This window comes from Malaclemys terrapin, chromosome 9 (assembly GCF_027887155.1).
Source record: "Malaclemys terrapin pileata isolate rMalTer1 chromosome 9, rMalTer1.hap1, whole genome shotgun sequence".
In the NCBI taxonomy this organism is placed as follows: Eukaryota; Metazoa; Chordata; order Testudines; family Emydidae; genus Malaclemys; species Malaclemys terrapin.
In genome coordinates this window covers 81,021,522-81,042,982 of record NC_071513.1, presented here as the reverse complement: position 1 = coordinate 81,042,982, position 21,461 = coordinate 81,021,522, and the positions used below count along the sequence as shown (strand labels likewise).

At 37.5% G+C, this 21,461-nt stretch overlaps 1 protein-coding gene across 2 annotated transcripts in view; it reads right to left on the bottom strand.

Moving 5' to 3' along the window:
* Positions 1-21,461, bottom strand: part of ARHGEF26 (Rho guanine nucleotide exchange factor 26) — a 108,238-nt gene that overhangs the window by 75,380 nt on the left and 11,397 nt on the right. For both annotated transcript variants that reach the window (XM_054040036.1, XM_054040037.1), the window contains exons 5-6: positions 15,296-15,352; positions 12,619-12,779 (exon numbers count right to left, since the gene is read on the bottom strand). In XM_054040036.1, coding sequence (XP_053896011.1) covers positions 12,619-12,779; positions 15,296-15,352 — 218 coding nt within the window. The remainder of the gene's footprint in view (positions 1-12,618; positions 12,780-15,295; positions 15,353-21,461) is intronic.

Genomic DNA, 21,461 nt, shown 5'->3' with positions numbered 1-21,461 from the left:
TAGAAGAACTGCTATTTCCTCGATGCAACAAAAATATGATAACAGCTGCCTAAAATTGCTCAATCTTGTATAACATGTAAGATTAAGCATTTTCATCCAGTACAGCCACAGGTATTTATTATATATAAAAAATAAAAAAAAAAAAAACTTGAAAGAAGCCCCCACCCTAAGTTATGCTTCACATTTTACAGCTCTGTAACAAAGCACACTGTATTACTGCACTTAGAATACTGATTAGAACAAAGTCTGCCCATCATTCTAATGTTAGATACTCAGTTTCATGCCATCACAGATGCTATGGCACCCACTATTTAAATCTCAGCATCTTCATGCAAGCAAACCATTCCCTATTCTGTGTACAAAACACACATGATTTTTTCCCTTTTGGTATTAAAATGTAGTGGGACCCATATTTCAGGTATCAGATAGCACAACGCATTTTTCTGATCAAATCATTAAGAAACCATTTCCTTTTCCACCCCTGCTAAAAATTATAGGAAACATACAATAGCTGGCTTTTCTTAGATGAAAAAGGGAGAAATATACACTATAGAAGTACCAAAATCATGCATAAGGTTACTTAGGCAGTATGCATAGTACCAAACTTTTTCCGTCTATCTGGAATGGTCTATTATTGCTTGCAATGCTTATATTTAATTTCCTTTAGGTTTTATGTAATTCAGGCTTCTCAGTCACTCCAAATATCAGCTTATCATTAAAAACATACTTGAGTTCTAGCTTGAAAAGTGCAGAATGCCAGTTACAACCTTAAATTATTTTAGATTATGAATATTTTTTTTATAAGTTGTAATTACCCATCTGCTTTTCCAAAGCAGACCACAATCTAGATTTCACTGTATAGCTGCCCTGATACTGACATATCACCATCAGAGTAGCTAAAAAAATCCAGTGGAGGGGGAACATGGTAAAGCCCAGCTCTTTCTTGGATATAAAGCAGTATAAAATAAAAGAATCCAAAAATAACTGCAGGCCCCAAATAGCACCAATGAAGATAGCACTAGAAAAACACTCTAGAACAGGGGTCGGCAACCTTTCAGAAGTGGTGTGCCGAGTCTTCATTTATTCACTCTAATTTAAGATTTAGCGTGCCAGGAATACATTTTAATGTTTTTAGAAGATCTCTTTCTATAAATCTATAATATATAACTAAACTATTGCTTTTTTGAAATAAACAATTTAAAAACCTTATTTAAGAAGCTCCATTTAAAATTAAACTAAAATGCAGAGCTCCTCGGACCGGTGGCCAGGACCCGGGCAGTGTGAGTACCACAGAAAATCAGCTTGCGTGCTGCCTTTGGCACGCATGCCATAGGTTGCCTACCCCTGCTCTAGAAACTAAAACTTTTAATCAAAAGTTCACATTCCCTTTAATGCGTACAACATACCCCAATATTCTCTTTACAACATCATTTAACAATTTTTAAAACTAATAAAAGTATTAAGAAAAATACAATAGAAATCGGGAAGAAATAGGACTGTAATTTTAACATTTACAATTCTGTAAAAACATTCACGTTCAAGAAGTATTTACAATTATTGTATTATGCCAGAATCACAGCTCTTAGCAGGACAGTGGGCAGAAAAGGCTGACTTAAAAGAGAAGTGCATCTATCTTTGTTTGGAAAGGGCCTAGCACATTACAGGCACTACCACAATCAAAATAGTGGATAGTAATACACTTTTTTTTTTTTAAACCCTGCCAGCTCCAAGGACTACACAATCCACCTTTTCATTCTGTAGTCAAACAAATTAACGAAAGTCTGTCACCTTAATTTTCACCAGTACAGTCTTAACAGTTAACAGTTAAGTCCATGGACTTTAATTATTTATAGTGTGCTGGCAAAAATCCAAAACAATCAAAACATCCATGGCAACCCTGTTAATATATACTGTTCCAGTGACATTCTTAAGATAGTGATGAAGTGTTCATAGCATCCAGTTCAATGCAGTGTATTCTAGAGAGACAAACCATGATTCATTTAATAGCCACTGATCCCCATAGACCACTTTGTGCCATTGGAAATGTAAATTTTCAGGTTAAGTCATATAGACATCACATAACAGGCATCTTCATTTCAAAGACTTTCCCATACTCAACAATGTTAAGCTTTTTTATTTTTAGGTATAGCAGTAGCATGTTTCTAGGTGTCTGAAAAATCATCTGAATACTCATATATGGCAGAAAGAAACGCTGCTTAGCTGTGACAAACACAAAGTTGTGCTGTATTTTTGAAACATGCCGACAATACGCAGATGCAACAAGGCTATGTTCACATTATACCATGCCACGAGAGTTACAGAAATGAACATACCAAAAGGACAAGTATAGAGGGAAGGAGAGGAACAATCACAGGACGTGTTTTCCTCTCTCTGACACCAAAATATGATAGATATCTTCTGTAACTCCTGGAGTTCCAAGAACCTATTAAGAAGTATCAGTGATTTTCACATCAAAACTCAGCATTGAGAAATTCTGACTCCCTTGCCACGTGCATGAGAAGTAACCAAACGTGTTGCTATTTACAAAAAGGGTTATGACAGCAAAAAAATCTGATCCATGCACAAGCATAAACTAACCAAACTTATTGGTGCTAAACTTATTTGTTGATACATAAGTACAAAGAAATATGAGACGAATACAACCGATCTTTTTAGAGGGCTGACATACAGAGGTGTGCACGTGTGTTTTCTCATTAAGGGAGCTGTTGCAAAAAAAAAAAAAAGGCAGATTGGTAATTTACTGACATTATCAAAGATAAAAAGTTAGGTAATAAAGAATCAGGCAAGATAAGGACTATTAATTCACTAGGGAAAAACAGAAGACTACTTGAACTGAGTGTGAGCCCTTCTAAACATACTTGATCCTAGAGGCAAAAGAAAACTGGGACATATAGAAGTCCTAGGCAACAGATCTGACAGAAGAGTGTAGAATAAATCTACAATTATAAAAGGGAAGACTCCAAAGGGAGCTCCTATGGTGAAACTCTTCTCATAAATATGTGGTGCAATGAGGTACATGCCATCTGTGTTGTATTTCTATAGGGAAGACATACTGATAGAATACAATTCTCCACAGCCATAAATCTTTCAGAAAGGAGCACAAATGGAAGGAATTCATTTGTCAGAATACTCTTAATAGAAGAAAACAGCACACAAAGAATACTGACAATCAAAGCAGGAGTGAAGAAGCTTCTATAGATGGGTTGCTAGGTAATCAGATACATTTCACTAATGCTCTGTTTTAGGTTTATCACATAATTGAGGCCAATTTATCTGAATGGGGAAAGAGCCAGAGGTAAAATACACAGAGGTATTAACATTGGCTAGATTAAACTAAGAAAAGCTGCAAAGATTATGTTTGCAGTTAAAAAAAGAGGGGGGCATTGAACAACCCTTACCTTGGCAAGCACATCAGACATACTGTTAGGCCTCAGTGATCACATACTTCAAAACTCATACATGCATTATGATGGAGCAGTTAAGATTACATGTGCATTAACTTTGCTATTTCTTGACTTTGGGGCACTTAAAGGCTCTTGTGAAAACAATTTTCTATGGAATATACACGTTACTACTTTTACACTGTGTTAGATTTGCTACTGATCCAGTTTAAGAGAGACAAGATGTATGGACTAACTACTGAAAAAGCAGAATATAGAAACATTATTACAGGAGAGACCAAATAAAGGGCTTTTATGGGAAACACCTATCAAAACAGTAACAACAAATGTTTTCTCTAGCCACTTGTGTGTCTCCTAAATGTCTCTAAAGAGCACCAGTTGCCTCGATTTTACATTAACCGTCTATCATTGCCCTAAATGCCACGTAGAAAATCATTCTTAGGAAGTGAAAGTGTATTTTGTGCTGAATGGTTGATATAGTTATTGATACTGCAAATGCTAAAATTCATGTGCTGGCATCTACAGAAATCCATGGACCATAGCTAGGAAATGGACACCGATACTCTGGAACTTGCTGCTCTAGAGCAGTAGTTTTCAAACTGGGGTACGCAAACTCATCAGGGGGTACGCAAGAAAAAAAATCTTGCAATGGCGGACAAGGCATTTTATTTAGTAGGCTTGGCAATTTAATCATAGCTATATTATGACCCTATCTCAGATTGGGGTACACAGTAGACTACATTATTTGGAAAGGAGTACGCAGCCTAAAAAAAGTTGAAAACCACTCCTCTAGAGTAAAGTCTCTGGGCTCCTTGGAATCTGGTGACAGCCACAAAAGGTGCAAAATGCAGGATACAAGGGGACTCTGGGAAAGGCAAGGATTGCAAAGGGGAGATGCAGCTGTCCCCTGCAATGCTGAGCCAAACTCTGCTGCAGATCTCTGCACAGTTTTACTCTGTGTTTGGCCCAAATCTCCTACTCGGGAGTAATAGGGTACCGTCAACAAATCAACACACGGCTTGGGTCCACTGGCCACCAGCACTGCTGGTGCAATAGACTACAAGTAGTAAAACAACTCATGAGTTGTAATAGTAACAGCCATGAATCAGCTGAGTAGATGCTTCTCACACCTTGTTTCCAGATTACATGGGAGGGTTTTGTCCCTCCCATCCCTGTTTGTCTACCCTCTTTCTCAAAGCCCATTCACTCAGACCTAGTGCTGAGGAATTAGATTTTCCGTTACAGATTAACCCACTGTGTCCAATGTGAAAAATCCAAGTTCAAATCTTTAAACATAAATTGGTAACGCTAATACTTTGGTTTTTACCTATCAGCATACTTCCAACTTGATTTAGAAGGAACACCTTGATGGGTGAGAGAGTAGCTCATTCTCCATGTGCATTCAGTTCAACACTTGGCCGGTTTCTGCAGAAATGGCTAAAAGAGATGACAACTGGGATACAGACACCCGTCCACTATAAATTGGACTGAGACAACCAACTCATTTCAGGCCACTGTAGAGTTAGCAGATGGTAATGACTGTTAGTCACTGTTGTCTTAGATTGCACTCAAACTGGTGATCTAGAATTTGTGAAAAATTCTTTCATTACCATTCACCTGAGCCATCCAATGCCTAATAACGATTTTTAAAATGTTCTACTATACATTAATATATTACACAGAACCAGTGGGTGTTTTGGTCTCACAAAGAAAACTAAACTCCGAACAATTCAAAATTGAAGCACCACTTCTAAAGATAAAAAAGGATTAAATCCAGCGTGTCAGTATGTACCATCTCAACAGTATGAGAATGAGAGAACATAACAGGAATGAATATTCACCAGCAGGAAGAGTGTTATATGGCAAATCACTGAAAGCAAAAAGTGCACAATATCAAGATATGGGCAAGTAGAGATACATTAGTCTGATTTATAAAACAGTACTATGGAAACAAGTGGCTTTTCCAACACAGGTATGTCTTACATGCAATATAAATACATACATATATAAAAACATAAGAATGGCCGTACTCCGAGTCAGACCAACGGTTAGTCTTTTGACAGAAGCCAGTTCCAGATGCTTCAGGAAACATAAGCTCCCAATATGTGCTAGGTTCCTCACAAGCCACACACCTATGAAATCATTAGGCATTGCATAGTCTAAGCAACTTTGTGAATCAATGTGTTTTCTATTTCCTTGTCTTTCTTCCCTATAAACGCTAACCTTTTGATATTCTATATGCTTCTCAGCATTTGTTGGACTAATGGAAGAAAAGGGAACCCCACAGTAAAACTCCCAACAGTCTTGTAAATGTGTTGTTTAGGGAAGTCAGATAAACTGTTTTCAAAGATGCTTAAATAACTTCCTTTTGACTTTTCCTTTCCAAGACAGATTCTTGGGAAACTGACCCTTTTTGCTCAATGCATCGAGATTCAAGCTCTTTATTTGACTAGCAAAACTGATTTACTCTCAGGCTACACAAACTTTTACTTCAGAGTAAATCAGCCTATTACATCCCCATTAGCTTCTCTCCCAAGATAGTCCACCTCTCACTGAATTTTGATAAAATTCATGTGATTTTAAACATACTGTATATGCTTTGTGAATAGACATATTTATGAAACTTTAGCTTTTCGAAGTAATCTTGCAAAATACTTTATAGCTAAATATATGACTGTGCATATTGTACCCTACACAAGTTATTAAAATCAACCCTTCTTTTTTGAGGAGAGAAATGTCAATAAGCTTTCAAATGCAGAGACAGACTTTGCTGTCTGTTTTCTACCTGTTACAAAGAGAGCTTTGTTCAATTAGGAATGGTCTTGTCATTTATTAGAAGCTTATCTTGACATTTCTGGGGAGCTTTTCCACTGAACATGCTCAATGTCAAGATACCAGATATAAACTCCATGCGATCTTCATTAAAGGTAGTATTTTTGCCAGTGCGTTTGTTTTTCAGTAGCTACCTTCCTGTCTCAGAAGCCAACAAATTGCAGATATTATCCTAATATGAAATTTGAGACTTTTTTTTCTTAAAGGAAGTTTGGTTAGAATACACCATGTAAAATAGGACAGCTGTATGAAATTACTACATTTTCATAACTGGAGAATGTTTTTACACCACCTTTGAGGCTTTTGAAAAGGAGGTCAAACAGTTTTGATGTACTAAGAGAAAGGTTTTAGTTGCAAATTCTTTTCCATCGGCTTGTTTGCATAGATGAAGCTGCAGAAAGCCAGTATTTCAAAGCACCTTGCTCACTATGGTTTAACAGAATCTCATAATTTGGGAAATAAAATACACTTTAAGTTCTAAGAAAGGAATAATTAATTCATTTTTAACTCCAAACTACAAAAAAAGTTCTTGAGCCACTAACTAGATTTTCCAGACAAGTAGAAATAAATAATTTTAGGCCAGTTTATTTTCCATTGTTCCCCCCCGCCCCAGTTACTTTGAAGACAATTATTTAAAAGAATTAGAAAGATTCCACTAAAAACTTTAGTTTTCCTTCTACTACTTTAAAATTCGCATTTAAAATGGTTTAAGTGAATTTAGTTATAAGAAAAGCTGATGTTTAACACTGGATCCCAGTGTACACTTGATCACTGATATGCCAGTATGCTGTGCCCTACAGGAATGGTCCATAGGGAAAGGAAAGTTTCTAACTAAATCGTTGCTATGTATTAAGCTAACAAAAACAGGGGCCAATTACTACCTATTGCAAGTGTGTTTTTGTAACATGAACACCCGTCCATTAAGAACTAGACAGAGATAACCAACGCATATTATTCTACCAAACAACCATCAGACAATATTGGTTTTCAGAATTGTCAACCTGGGGTCTTGCAGATCAGTTACCTAGAGATGAAAAATTCCATTATCAGCCATAAATGGTGGGCCATTTTTTCATTTGCAAGGCCCTTACTAATAAAACTACTAATTCACTAGAAGCCAGTATTATTTAACGAGGCTAAAACAATCAGTCACAAATGTGAGCGCACCCTAAGCCGTTAGACTAAAAGACTTACCTAGACAGGCTCTGGGTTCTAATTCAGACTAAAACATTCAATCTTTGTGGGCCAGATTTTCACATCCTTAGTCAGGATGCTTCTTACTCCTGTTGGCTCCATTGGGACTACTTGTGAAGTAAGGATATCAGAATCTAACCCTACCCAGCTTGGGACAAGAAACTTTTAAACGTACTTGTGCCATTTACCACAAATTGAGTAAAACTAAGACATCACTAGAAAAGAGATGCTATATCTGTGTTGTGCTTTATGGGGAAATTAATCCAAATATTGAAGTGTACAGACACATTCTAATCAAATAGTTATTAAGCTATGGCAACAGCATGCTTTCTCAAATCATTTTGTCCACTCATCTTATATTTAAGCCAAAATCCAGATTGTGCTTGATGTATACATTAGCCACTTCCAGTTTCAAACTTTGAGAAATAAAATCATACTACAGCACAACCTTGGGGGATATGAAACTATACTACCACACTTAAAATTCACTGGGATACTTGAAATAAATGGGAAAGCAGGAAGTGAGGTCAAGGGGGCTAGGACCCTGCAGAAGTTATAAGATCCACTAGGGTGAGTGGGGAGAGTCTCTCCCCCATATGACCTACAAACTCTGCAGCCTTAAATGCTGAAGAAATTCAAGCCATAGCAATTTCTACATACAAAATGAAGGACAGAAGAAGAGGGAAAAGGTAGCAAATGCAAACATGGGAGGACGATCTGAGGTTGAGGTGCTAGCCTGAGATTCGGGAAACCTGGGTTCAGTTCCCAGCTCTGCCATAGCCTTCCTGTATGACCTTGGGCAAGGCACGTAGTGCCTCTGTGTCTCAGTTTCCCATCTGTAAAATAGGAGTACTAATCCCTATCTCAGACCGGTGTTGTAAGGATCAATACATTAAAGACTGCAAGGTGAGAGGGGCCTTTTTGTGTGAATCCTTCCTCCAGTTTGCTGACTTTCACATTAGAAACCAGGGAGAGAAAAGTCAGCAAAAGCTTTAATTTCTTTTACTTATTTGGGACATAGCAATTCAGGCCTGTCAGCCAGTGTAGTACCCACTCACCAGACTGTGGACAATGCACAAACTATAGTAATACAACCCCATAGAAATTAATTGGATTGAGAATTACATATATACCTACAAGTGTAGCATATGCATACACATGCCATGAAAAAATTACATGCTGACATTTTTAGAGTACAAGAAAATGAGCGGAAAAAAAAGTCTCAATATAAATACAAATAAAAGTTAGAACAGCTGGCTAAAAAAGAAACAAAATTAGATTTCACAATGTTAGCAACCATTTAAAGATCTGCAAACCTATCGTTTTTATATGAGCTCTGCTTATCATGCACTTCTTTCTCTCTCTGGTAACGGTCTATCCAAGAACATTCCTTTCCAAAGACAATGCAGCTTTCTGTAGACAGGTGCTATGGCATACACAGACACTGTTCAAGAACAGTAGGGTGACTATGCACTTTACCAAAAAGATAACCCCATGAAATGGAATGTTGTACAATGAGCATTCAACAGAAGGTAAACAGTGACTCACTGATTGCAAGAGCCAGTATTTGAGGACAACTATTAAACTGTTGCTGAATTTAGGACAGTTCAATAGACTCTCATTAAAATTAGTTTAAAAATCCTCAGAGCCTAGATTCGCTGTTTTATTTTCCAATTTTTGGCTATAAACTGTTTAATAATAAAAACAAATGTGTTTTAAATCCAACAGGTAATTTTAAGAGTACATTAACTTATATTTTCAATTTCCCCCCATTTCTGGGCATCTATCACCACCTGCCTAATTAGAATGTGTTAAAACAGTGTTTCATGTTCTCCTGAATTTGAAGTGAACTGCTAAGCAATATGTTTTTGCATACTTCCTTGGAAATAGCAGACAATTCTTCACCTGTCCAGAACTGGAAGTTGTAATGGATGTAGACAAGACACTTGTAGTTGTACTGGATAGCACAGACCACTGTACCCCAGAGATGCAGTGTTCTAACATATTTAGACGTATTTATATACTCCTCCCCTCTAGCTACTGTATGTCAGTTTCCCAAATTGATTAATAACAACTGGCATTTAATTAAGAATACGTTCCATTAAATCTAAATAATTGTCAAGACGCACTTCTGACCAGTTCCATTCAAGCATTTTCTCATCTAGTCACTACAGCCACAAAAGCAAACAATTCTCTGCTGTTTATTTTACAAGTACTATGGTGAGGAAAGCATTAGAAAAAGCTAACAAGAACAAAGGTATCTCTCAGAATAAAAGCCTGTTCAAGATACAGCCTAAGTCCTCCAAATATTATGGTAGGACCCTGACGATGCAAGCTCAACAATCCCAAGAAGCTGCACGTCAAGAATATACAGAAAATACAATCCATATCATGGGACTGCTTCACTAAAGGAGTCGCTCTCTAATATAGATTTTTTTTAAAAGTTAGATTTTCAGACTGGTAAAATCCAAGCTATGGAATTTCGGGTGACAGTCACGAAACATGGTTCCTCTGGCTTGAAAGCAGAGGGCTCAATCTTCAAGAGCTACACTTTGTGCATATTGAAAGAGGTGCCAGAAATGACATTATGCCACTTGCCCATCTCCACCCAAAGGTCCATTGCACTGGCTTTCACCAGCCCCCAAGGGGCCATTATTCCAGGTAAAGATTGCTATAGTAGCACAAAGGAGGCAGGATCTGTTTCAGTTTCTCTTTCAATTAAAGCAAGTAGCAACCAGATTTGCTGGTTTGAATAACAAAGTCCATTTAACCCAATGGAAAAGTTGTCTGAATCCTGAAAAAATATTGGAAATAGGCTTCTGGATGTTGTCAAAAGCCATTTTTTTTTTACTATCAGTTTTTTTAGTTACCCACCTGATGCTTGTTTCCACTGATAGTTTCACTCTGGACAGCATCCCAAATGTTTAATGTATTAAAGAAAAAAAATGGCACTAACAAGATGCAATTACACACAAGATTATCTTCTTACTACTGTAATTCACAACTTCTTTCCCCCTTCTTCACTCTCCATTACTGTCATCCCTTCTATCCTATTTCAGATTAAAAACTCCATGAGGCTTGGAATTATTTTAGTTGTCTGTAACGCACCATGCACACCTATGATATTGTCTGTAACAACTAAACTCTACTTTAAAAAAGGAAGGAATATGGTCAGATTATTTCTGCAAAAAGGTTTCCTGTTAGAAGAGACTTCAAGAATTGAAAATGACATTTGATATCCCACAAATGAAGAATCCAAGTGCTTGATTCTGCAAACTTTATACACTGCAAATAGTTCAGTGAAGTCAGTGGGGAAACCATATGAAACAAATCTCAAAAGGACAGCAGGTAGGAATAGTATTCAAAAATCTTCTTCTATTCCCTTCAAATGCTTTGACCTTCCAGGGATAGAAAGAGGTCTTTTTTCCCTTATCACTTCATACCAGTATAATATCAGGCAGTGATGAGTTGTAAAACCCAAGTTATAACTCTGAGCTTCTACAATGGAAGATTAAGGGCATAATCCTGAGAGGTGCTAAGTATCTTCAACTCCCACTAAAGTTAACAGGAGCTGAAGGCACTCAGCATCTTATAGGTTTGGGCCCTAAATGGGAGTTTAATTGTTATTTAAAGCAGTATCTTTCTTCTTATACTGTTCATTCTATCACAGTACTTTGCTCTTTAGTATCATGTTATTTCCTTCAAATTTATTGAAAAAATAAATACAAAATAAAGTTTTAAAACTAATATTCAGTATTTGCATTTAATGTTAATTTCCAGAAAGCTGTAGCTGGATAGAAAAATATTTATAATATAGCTGGACATTGATTTGGTAAAAAGAATTAGACAGAAAGAGTCAAAACTCCAAAAACTTGTCTGGATGAAAACCAGATTTGAGGATATGGTGCTTGTACAGAAATAAAAAAAAAGTGAAAAGAGTGATAGAAATTCTACACTTTATTCAGAAGAGCCTACTTGATTTCAGAGCTTTAGGTACAAAAGGAAAGAGTAATTATATTGAATTTCAAGTTGTAAAATGAGGCTAATTTACCTGTAGCATACTGATTTTCAAATTCTGACCCACAATACATGCCCCCAAACCATGTAAACAATGCAAAAAAGAAAATGTATTGTTTCATAGAAAAAAGAAAGAGATAGCTATGCATTCATTTCCAACTCCATAGTGCACTGTTTTGTCATCAATCTTCTTGGCAACCTCAAAAGACAAAGGGACTAATTTGGTACTGATTTCATTTCATTCCAGGCAGGACTGGGATTAATGAGGACAAATTTTGGACCAAGAACTAAAGAATGAACAAACAAACAATCTCCCTCCTCCTCCACCCAAACACACATATTTGTATGTGTTCTATATAAGCAAGATAAACATGGAAGTCATTTCTGCAGCACCTCTTCAATTCACGGAAAAAGAATCTTTGAAATATTTTTCTGCTGTTTTGGTTTGATTTAATTACACTCATGATATTTCTTATTTCACATTTCTAAGTACTTCAAAAGTTTTATCTCCTTTTTAAAAAACAAGAATGTTTATTTAATGCCTTAAAATATTCAAGAAGATTAACCCCCATTTTGACATCTTCCCAAAATGATTTCCATTAAGTTTTAATGTATTGTTTAGTAGCTCATTTTTCCTCTTGGCACAGAGTTATAGTAAGGCAACAATAAATCTGTTGCTAATAACTGGTGACATACCATAACTCGACAACACCTATTATGGAATCCATCTTCTCAAACGTATTTTGTTGTTTTTAAACAATGAAAAACTTCATTTCCTTGTCAATCATTAAAAAGGTAACTGAAGTACCACAATTTTAGGCTTTAGTTATTGTATTTTACTTATTCTGAACTGCTGCAAAATGTATTTTACTATTTTAAAATATGACGGGACCATCTATCATCTGAATGCATGTGTCTTTTTTTTCTTTTTAAAGCATAAAATGTCAACCTTTTGTATTTGTCATTGGAGACCATTTGGTTTTAATGAAAAATAGATTTGTTTTTTTCTTGCTATTATTACAAAAATCAAGTAAAGATGCTCCCTACTAAAGTAATGAAATATAGTGCACATAGTAATTTATTTCTGCTGGTAACAACCACTCTCAGAATTTCATGAAAATAAAAAAGGGTTTTGTCCTTTACAATCACTTACTTTTTGCTCGCTTCACAGACATCAGCAATATTGGAGAAAAGATGGTGGTTTTCTGTTTTGGTCATTGTTAAACTCAGTTCTTTGGAATTTTTAAACATCCGGATCAGAATCTCCAAGCTCAGCAAGTATGAATGTTCAGATGATATTACTTCAAATATAGCCTGCACGGTAGGAAAAACAGACTTACAATCAACTGTTTTGTTTTGGATGAGTTATGGTATAAATTACAAGAGAAGAATTTATCATCCAGACTAAGTTTGCCAATACAAGTTTACATTTTGTGACTACTCTTACTTTTAGATGTAAAATGGAGTACTGCCAAAAAAAGAAAGATAAGATGCAGCCTTTTCAAATCTGACTAATAGACAAAGGGTATGTCTATACTGCAAGGCTAGCCTTACCATGAGGCCGCCTCAGGTGCCAGACTGTGGGGGGATGTCCCCTCCCCACGGCTGGCCATTCTCCGTTCTCTCCACAAGATACCTGTATAGCCAGCAGACTCAGAACAAAAAGGGATGTGACCAGGAACGTTTCAGGAGCCATATAACAGCTGCATTAAACAGCATGATCCTTGTAAAAGTGCATGTCTTAGTACAGGGAGATGTATAAAGTTAATGACACTTAAAACAACATTATATCCCAGACTGATGTATCCCTCCACCCCAGAGGTCTACAGAACATAGCCAGATGCTAGCCGGCCTATGGCAGCTGGTCAGCTATACTTATATGGCTGATGTAGGGGGCAATGGGTGTCTGAATACAGCATTCTGGCCATTTTCCTTTGCTCACCACATGTATTTCTAACTTCACCCTGGCTACATTGCGTTTCCTCCAGCTGCACTCACCAGGACAGGATTCGCCTAAAGAGAGCTGCAGAGTTCCATGACTAATTTGTTCTGATCTGTGCATTTTTGTACATAGGGGAACACACGAGCCTAGCCTTCGCTGTATTATTGAGGAGCGTCTTTGTTTCTGATTTTTATGAGAGCCCTCATTGACTTCGTCCAGTTTGAGAATTGCAAGGCCATACTAGTGTGTTTGAAAGTCAGAACTAAAGCCAATTTGCTATTAATATCTGCTATGTGATGACTGCAAGTGCAAACAAGTTTTGGTATAATACCACTTTATACCCAAAACACTTAGCATGACAGACAGAACAAATCAAGATAATCTTAGGCTCACATATGCAGTAATAACAGTAAACAGAAATGGAGAGAGAAAGATTGAGATCATATTTACCAATTACTACTTTATAGTCAACTTAGGAGATTTTCTATGAAAAAAAGTCTGATAGACTTGATTTGCATTGCATCAGCATGAGCAGATGTCTGTATCACAATAGACAATGAGTGCTTCATGAAAATATTAACAAACAGGCATGAACTGCAGTTTTATGTAGTTTGCAGAAGTACATGAATTCAAGATTAAAACGATGATAGTTTGAAGGGAAGTGAATGTATTAAAAAGTATTACTATTTAGAGCATCATAATTATAGAAGTATTTCCTTTGGACACAATATACACAAAGACTTAGCATATTAACTTTAATCACAGTTATAGGTGGTGCCTCAGTTTAAAATCTTGTTCCTGTTAAACCCCACCCAACTGTAGCAAACAAATAAATTTTTCCAAAGTTTCCATATTGATGGTGTGTTACAGAAATTTACCTAACAAATAGGCTTTTAAGTTTAAACTATACACACAATGAGAATGGTGTACAAACACCAACTGCAGGCATAGCTGCATCCTATGATTACTTCTTTTCCGTTCCTGTAAAAGCTGCCTCTACTGAAACACTAGCACTAAAACACAAAACCTGAGGCTTGCAAGCCATCTTTTGGCTAAATCTAAAGGCTCTAAACCTGAAAGGAACAAAGGACTTGCTCTCTCTGAGGAAGTATATGTAGATCTGACTTCAGGGAAGCTGGAGTGATGGCTCCTGAGGAATTCAAAGGGATGAAAAGGAGGCCCCTCTCCCAGGCCCATAAGCGAAAAAAAAAAAAAAAACAGAGGGTGTAGCACAAGTGTCCACTAAGATGACAACAGGCAGAAGGAGAATCTCTGGCTTGTTCAGTGACGTGTCATGTCTCTTGGGATTCTCCTCATCCATAAATAATTAAATACATCAAAATCCGACAGAGAGCAGACAAGAAATCCAAGGGGACGGAGGAGTTGCAGAGAAGGAGACGGTTATAAATCTTGTGTACACAATCTAGAGATAATGGCCTATATTCTCTGCTAGAGGGTGGAAGGGATAACACACAAGGCGCTAGCTGCAGCTCTGATTCTGGAGCTCGTTCCATGCTTGCCCCAGCATAGTGCAGAGGAGCTGCCTGGCTATGACCTCTAGGGAATCATCCATGAGCTAGAGTTCACTGGCGTACAGCCTGCCTCAACCACACCACCAAGAGCGCACGGGGGTCATCCCAGCTACCAAGCTGGAGACTCACATGCTAGGGAGATCCAGTTGGTTTCACTGTCCCTTGGTGATGACAAAGGAGGGAGTGAGGGAGAAAATCCAGCTCAGTTTATAGGGCAGCAGAGAATGGAACTAGGATGCAACTAGAATTGTCCCCCTTATGGACAGGTACATAAAGGAAGTGCACAAAATATCAAATCAGGCATGCTGTATATTACTAAATAATCAACAATTAAAAATTTATTACTTAAAGAATACCTCTTGCCTCTTTCTTTCCTCCTGACTGATCGTCTGAGACAGTCCATTCTTTTTCACCTGAAAGACAAATTTTAATATTTAATATCCTTATGGAAAACAGTTTCTTTTACATTATACAATATCCAAGTAAACAACGATTCAAGTTTTGTGCTAAAAATTAAATTGCAGATTTTGCACACACATGTATTTGAGCATGAAGATGTTTATTTTTAAAATTAAATTACTTAACTTACATACACACAAAACATACCTGAATGCAATTTCTGAGGCCTACTTGAAAATTTGTCCCTAAATATTTTCTCTCTCACTCCAGGACCTTTTTAGAGAGATTGTTCATTGACTAAAATTTGATGCTGGAGGAGCCCTATACATATCATATGGTAAAGAACCCAACATCACAAATTCACTTGAAGTGGACATTAAATTTATAATTTCGCCTGGTCTCACCTTTCCCACTCCTCCCCACCCTGCTCCCCAGTCACTCAGTCTCAACTCCTGCCTATCCCCTCTAATTCTGTCTCCCAGCCCCAGCCTCCCCCACTACATTCTACCCTTCACAGCCCCATCACAACTCTTTTAAGCTCTGCACCATCCATTCTCCCTCCTCCCTTCAGTCTCTTTCATTGCCCACAAGTCTAATCTAAAGTTAAATCATCATCATCAACTTTTTCTTTCTCTATCTCCCCCTCTGAAATTATATGTAGAAAAGACATAGGGGGGAAATGACATACAAGGTGCTGAAAGTCAAAGAGGAAGGTGGAATATCATTGGAATGGGGATGATATAACAAACAGTGATGTGCTTTTGTGCTGCATATATGCAATTTGGGTTCGTTATTTTAATAAGATCATGCATATTTGAATATGCAAACTGGGATATTTCATATCTGCAGTTTGCGTGCAAATTTCCAGGCTTTAGCATGAACCCACCTCTGAAAAATCAAGCCACATCTAATTAGATGTCTAAATACAGACTAAGAAACCTGACTTTAGTCAGCAAAGTTTGAAAACGTGGGCCTATATGAATGTCTAATTTTTTTCACAAGTAAAACATTTCAATAACCCCTTTTAAAAAACAAACAAAACAAATCCAATTTAAACCTGGTGTTTATCAATAAAAACATCAACCTTCCATATTAAGGCATCATAGACAGTCTCACCAATCGTGCTACTATGAGCTAAACTTTGGGAATCATTAGAACAGGGGTTCTCAAACTTCACTGCACCGTGACCCCCTTCTGACAACAAATATTACTACATGACCCCACAGTTTGAGAACCGCTGCATTAGAAGAAACTGAAAATGCAGGACACTATGTGAGAGTGCAGAATATTGAATGTTTATTTTTATGATCTAATAGTAAACAATTCCTTGCTATTAGTTAACCCAAGCTGAAATCAGATTACTAAGTTAATAGATCATTTTCCCCCAGTTCTCGCGATGCAGGAAATATCTAAACAGAGACAGAAATATACACACAAATGGTATTGCTTGCTATAAACCTGGGTAAATATGCACCTAAATGGGTCTCTGTTTCTTCTATTACTTCCTTGATAATGGGTCATAGTATTTACTTCACCACAGAGGCAGCCTATGGAATTTCGAAAGTATTCTAGACTTACTGCCAATAGCTACATTCAGCCAGTGACTCAACTTGTTTTCATATGTACGCATGCTGGCCATAAAGTTCAGAGAGTAAACTTGTTCCTAAGAGATCTTTGGTACAAATTATCTAAAAAATGAAGGACCGAAAAAAAAATTAATCAGATTTTATTCAAAATCCTGAGAAATAATAATGAATCAATTTCAGATATAGGTAAGATAATGAACTCAATTTAGAAAACGAAATGGAAAATTAATCTTTTCAGTTCCTCTGCAATGAAAGTGTAAATTTAAAATGGGGGAAAAACCCTTGAGATTGGATTAGGTGAGACTGGACTGGAAGTCACAGTGAGTTTCAGTCCCAGTTCTGGCACTGACTCCTTGCCTGTGCATACAAATTATTTCACCTTTCTCTGTGTCTCAGTTCCTCTGTCTGCAACGTGGGCATAATGATACTCTTCCTCCCAAAGGAAGAGAGCTGGTTAATGAATTTGGAACTAAATGCTTCTCTGGGCCAGGATCCATATACAGAGACGAGGAATCTCAGGAGAGACTGGACAAGGTTGGGTTTTTTTGCACATTGCTATCTCAGGGAGTGGAAGAAGTAAGCAGAGAGTCTGAAAGTATTACTATGTGTGGACAACACTCTGCCACTGTCTTCTGGAGAAAGACACGGAGGAAGGCTGGAATATGGAAGAAAGGAAACCAAATTTCTGTAGGAGGACTACTGTGACGATAATGGGGTGGGGGGGGGCAGATGCAATTCTGAGGGACAAAGGGAAAACCAGGTCTGATCATATGTCCAGATTTTGTGGGGCTCATAATGACTGTGGTTTGGAGCAAGGGATCAGATATTGGGAGGGAAACACTACTGGGACCAGACAAGAATTAGGTGTATAAATAGCGTGGGATGAGGTTGGAGAGGAGGGTGTTATTCCAATGCTCTGAAGTGTAAATTCCTCCAGCCTCAAGACTTGAACTTATAACCTTCTTCCATAAACTGTACTGACCCCCAATGCCAACACGTAGCTAGTGGCAAGCCAAAATGTGTATATCCTTTTATCCAACTGGGACCTCCTCTTTCCCTGCTAGGCATGCTCCCTGTCAGCCATCTGCACTTGGGACTCATGGCTGGGTCCTGGGGCTGGCAAGGAAGGTCAGTTACCAGAGTGCACTCCAAACACACCCACAGTTTCCTGTACCTCCACAGAAACAATCTGCTCTTAGTATTTGTAAAAGTCTGTGAAGATGAAAAGTGTTTTATAAGTGTTTGTTATTATAAAGGGCTGTAGCTGAATGTTTCCCTCAACAAGCAGCTGGGGATCAGCTGTGAACAGGAGAGCGCGCTATGCCTTACTAGTGAAATGGAATGTGTATGCTTTTTATTTTAATTAGCAACCATAAAGTGAATAAAACGAATCACTAGGAAAGGTTGGGCCACTTTTCTTTTTTTTCTTTTTTGATGCTGTTGAATATTTGCTAAAAATGTGCAGAGGCGGGAAGTACCTATGAACGTTTACAAGAGATCTCTATAATTCAGGGGTTCTCCAACTGGGGGTCGGGATCCCTCAGGGGGTCGCAAGGTTATTACATGGGGGGTCGCGAGCTGTCAACCTCCACCTCAAACCCCGCTTTCCCTCCAGCATTTATAATGGTGTTAAATATATAAAAAAATATTTTTAATTTATAAGGGGGGTTGCACTCAGAGGCTTGCTCTGTGAAAGGGGTCACCAGTGCAAAAGTTTTAGAGCCACTACTATAATTCCTGTTAATACAAGTGACTAAGTTTCCAGTGATGGTGCTATAGCATTTTCTGCATTAATTTTTCAAAATTTGCAGTTTTGTGTTATAATTAATTTGCTAAATGTGTATATGAACACAAAGATAATTCCTCTTGTTGGCAAGTGGTTCAGTCCTGTGCACACGGAAGTCAATGGCAGAACTTCTCTGAATTCAGTGGGAGCAGGGCAGGGACCAAAATGAGTGCAGAACTACTTTCTGTGCTCTCAGAAGCACAATACAATTTCCACTTTGCAGTGAGGCAGGGATGCTTTGGCAACAATAGGCTGAAAGCGATGGGACCACTGAGACGCTAACTAGCGATCCAATTGGCTAGCAGTCTCATGGGTTGGCATACCCATACAATTGTCTAGCTCACATTCTAGCACCATTTCAGTTTCTGCTTCACTGCATCTGCTGGAGAAGGTGTTTTAGGCTGCGCACTAGTCTGGGAGCAGGACTTCCCCAGGTCATAGCCAGTTAAGAAACACAGGAATAGCCACACTGGATCAGATCTGAGATCCATCTAGTCTACTGTCTTATCTCTAACAGAAGCCAGTATCAAATGCATCATAGGAAGGTATAAGAACCCTGTAGTAAGTAAATGTGGGATGTCTACCTCATCCTGTTCTCCTAGTAGTTAAAGGTTGGCTCAAACCCTGAAGCATGAGGTTTAATATCTCTTCCACATTTTTATCTTGAAAACAGATCTGGATATTCTTTATATCCATATAAATTAATCTTGTTATGTTTTTGGCCTCAATGATTTCCTGTAGCAAGCCAAAATGTGTATTTCCTTTTATCAATTTTAAATTAGCTACCTTTTAATTTCATTGAATGTCTCCTTATTCTGATATAATGAAACAGGGAAATCGGAAGTTCCTGATCTACCTTCTTTATATCATTCATTATTTTATATACTTGTATCACGTCTCCTCTCATTAGTCTGCTTTCTAGAGTAATGAATCAGTTTTTTCAATCTCTTTTTTCCATGTCCCTGATCATTTCTTGTTGCCCTTCTCTGAACCTCTCTAATTCTGCAATATCTTTTTCTGCAAAATCTAGCTTATGGGTAGAAAGAGCGAGCAGAGTGATTAACAGTAAAAGGGCTGTAGCCTTAGGCAAAATAGTTAAGTGATCAAATAACTGAATGAGGAAAATATTGGAAAGTGAGAAGTGAGAAACAAACCTTTTTAATACACTCCATTAGCTGTAATTTTCTTTTTTATTATCTATATAACAACAGCACCTACAATGGGCTGAAATGGCACTATCCAAAAGAATAGCGAAAGACAAACCTATCTACAAAGAACTCAGAATCTAAAATGACAAACGACAAATGAAGACTTGGGGCAGGGGAAGAGAGATAATATCAAGCGCTTTCTCAAACTGACCTTCTACTTCACTGTTAGTTAGATGATGTCTTATAGCCATCATCATGATAGAAGTGGGTCTTGAAAAGGAATCTGAACAAGACAGATTTAAATGCCATGACATTTCAGAGCTTTAAAATAATCTTCAAAGCTCAATGTTACTTTCACATGCATATGTGCAGCAAGAAGATGGGAACACTAAAATCACTAATTATACTGTCCAGGAAGATTTTGCTTATAACTCCTAAGTAACGGACTCATTACCTTCAGTTTCATATTTGTTCTAATGAAAAGGCTGGCCTCAGCCCAAGCCTGCATAGCTGGTTTAGCCAAGTTCTTCATGTCTAAAGTTACCTTTTCAGAAATGCCAGATTCATTTTATTCTTCACCTTTTTATATGTTTATAGCTCAGATAATCTATTACACCCACTTTATTTCCCTGCCCTCATTATAGGTTGTGAAATTTACTAGTTTGACATGATTTACTGGACAACCTCGCATTTAGTTCTTTAATACATCACTGCACCATCTAGCTTTGCCACAGAACTGAAAATATATGCTCTTTGAGACCCAGTGTGTGTCATCTCACAGGAGCTATGCTTGGTTTTCAAATACCCAGTACTACCCTCCCTCCTTTGCCCCACTCTCCCCCCCCCCCCCACTTATGAAATCACGTCAAGAAGGGAAAGCAAACAACCTGGTACAAGGTCTGCTGTGCTGGGGGTGAAGGATGAAACAGGTTACGTAAGGTGACCATTAATAACTACAAACATGGCATTTCAGCTTTAATTTAAATCAAACTTTTTTTATGCTATATCTGGTGCCACTACAAATTACCAATAAATGTTCAAAAGCAGTTATTTTGTAATAGGCTATACTCAATAATAGGTATCCAATAATGAAAAATAATACTTTAAAGAAGCTGGCTCACAGAACTAGAGAGAGAGAGAGAGAGAGAGACGAGGCTTGATATCACACTAGCATCATGAATGTAACAAAGAAATAGGTGAACTTTTGCCTCCAGCCGCCTAATTATTTAGGCAAATGAAAAGATATAGACATTTGTCTTTTGTTGCACAATATTCATTTGTTGGAAGAGATAATACTGTAACTAAAATTACTTTAAATTCTCAATTTGCTAAAGAAAAATATGAACTTGTGTTGCTGGAGTTTTCTTTAAGTACTAACAAAACTTTTATTGCATTGACTGCATTTTAAATTGATCCAGACAGAAAAATTGTTACATTGCTAGTTAATGAAATCTGTGTGATAAGTCAGTCGAACTTCTAAGTACTTAAACAAGGTACTCTGATAATCACAAAGGCATCTATATAGCCGTCCATAGTACAAAACTAATGAAGACTTTAACCCATTATAACTAATGCACATAAGGGTAGAACTACTCCTATTACA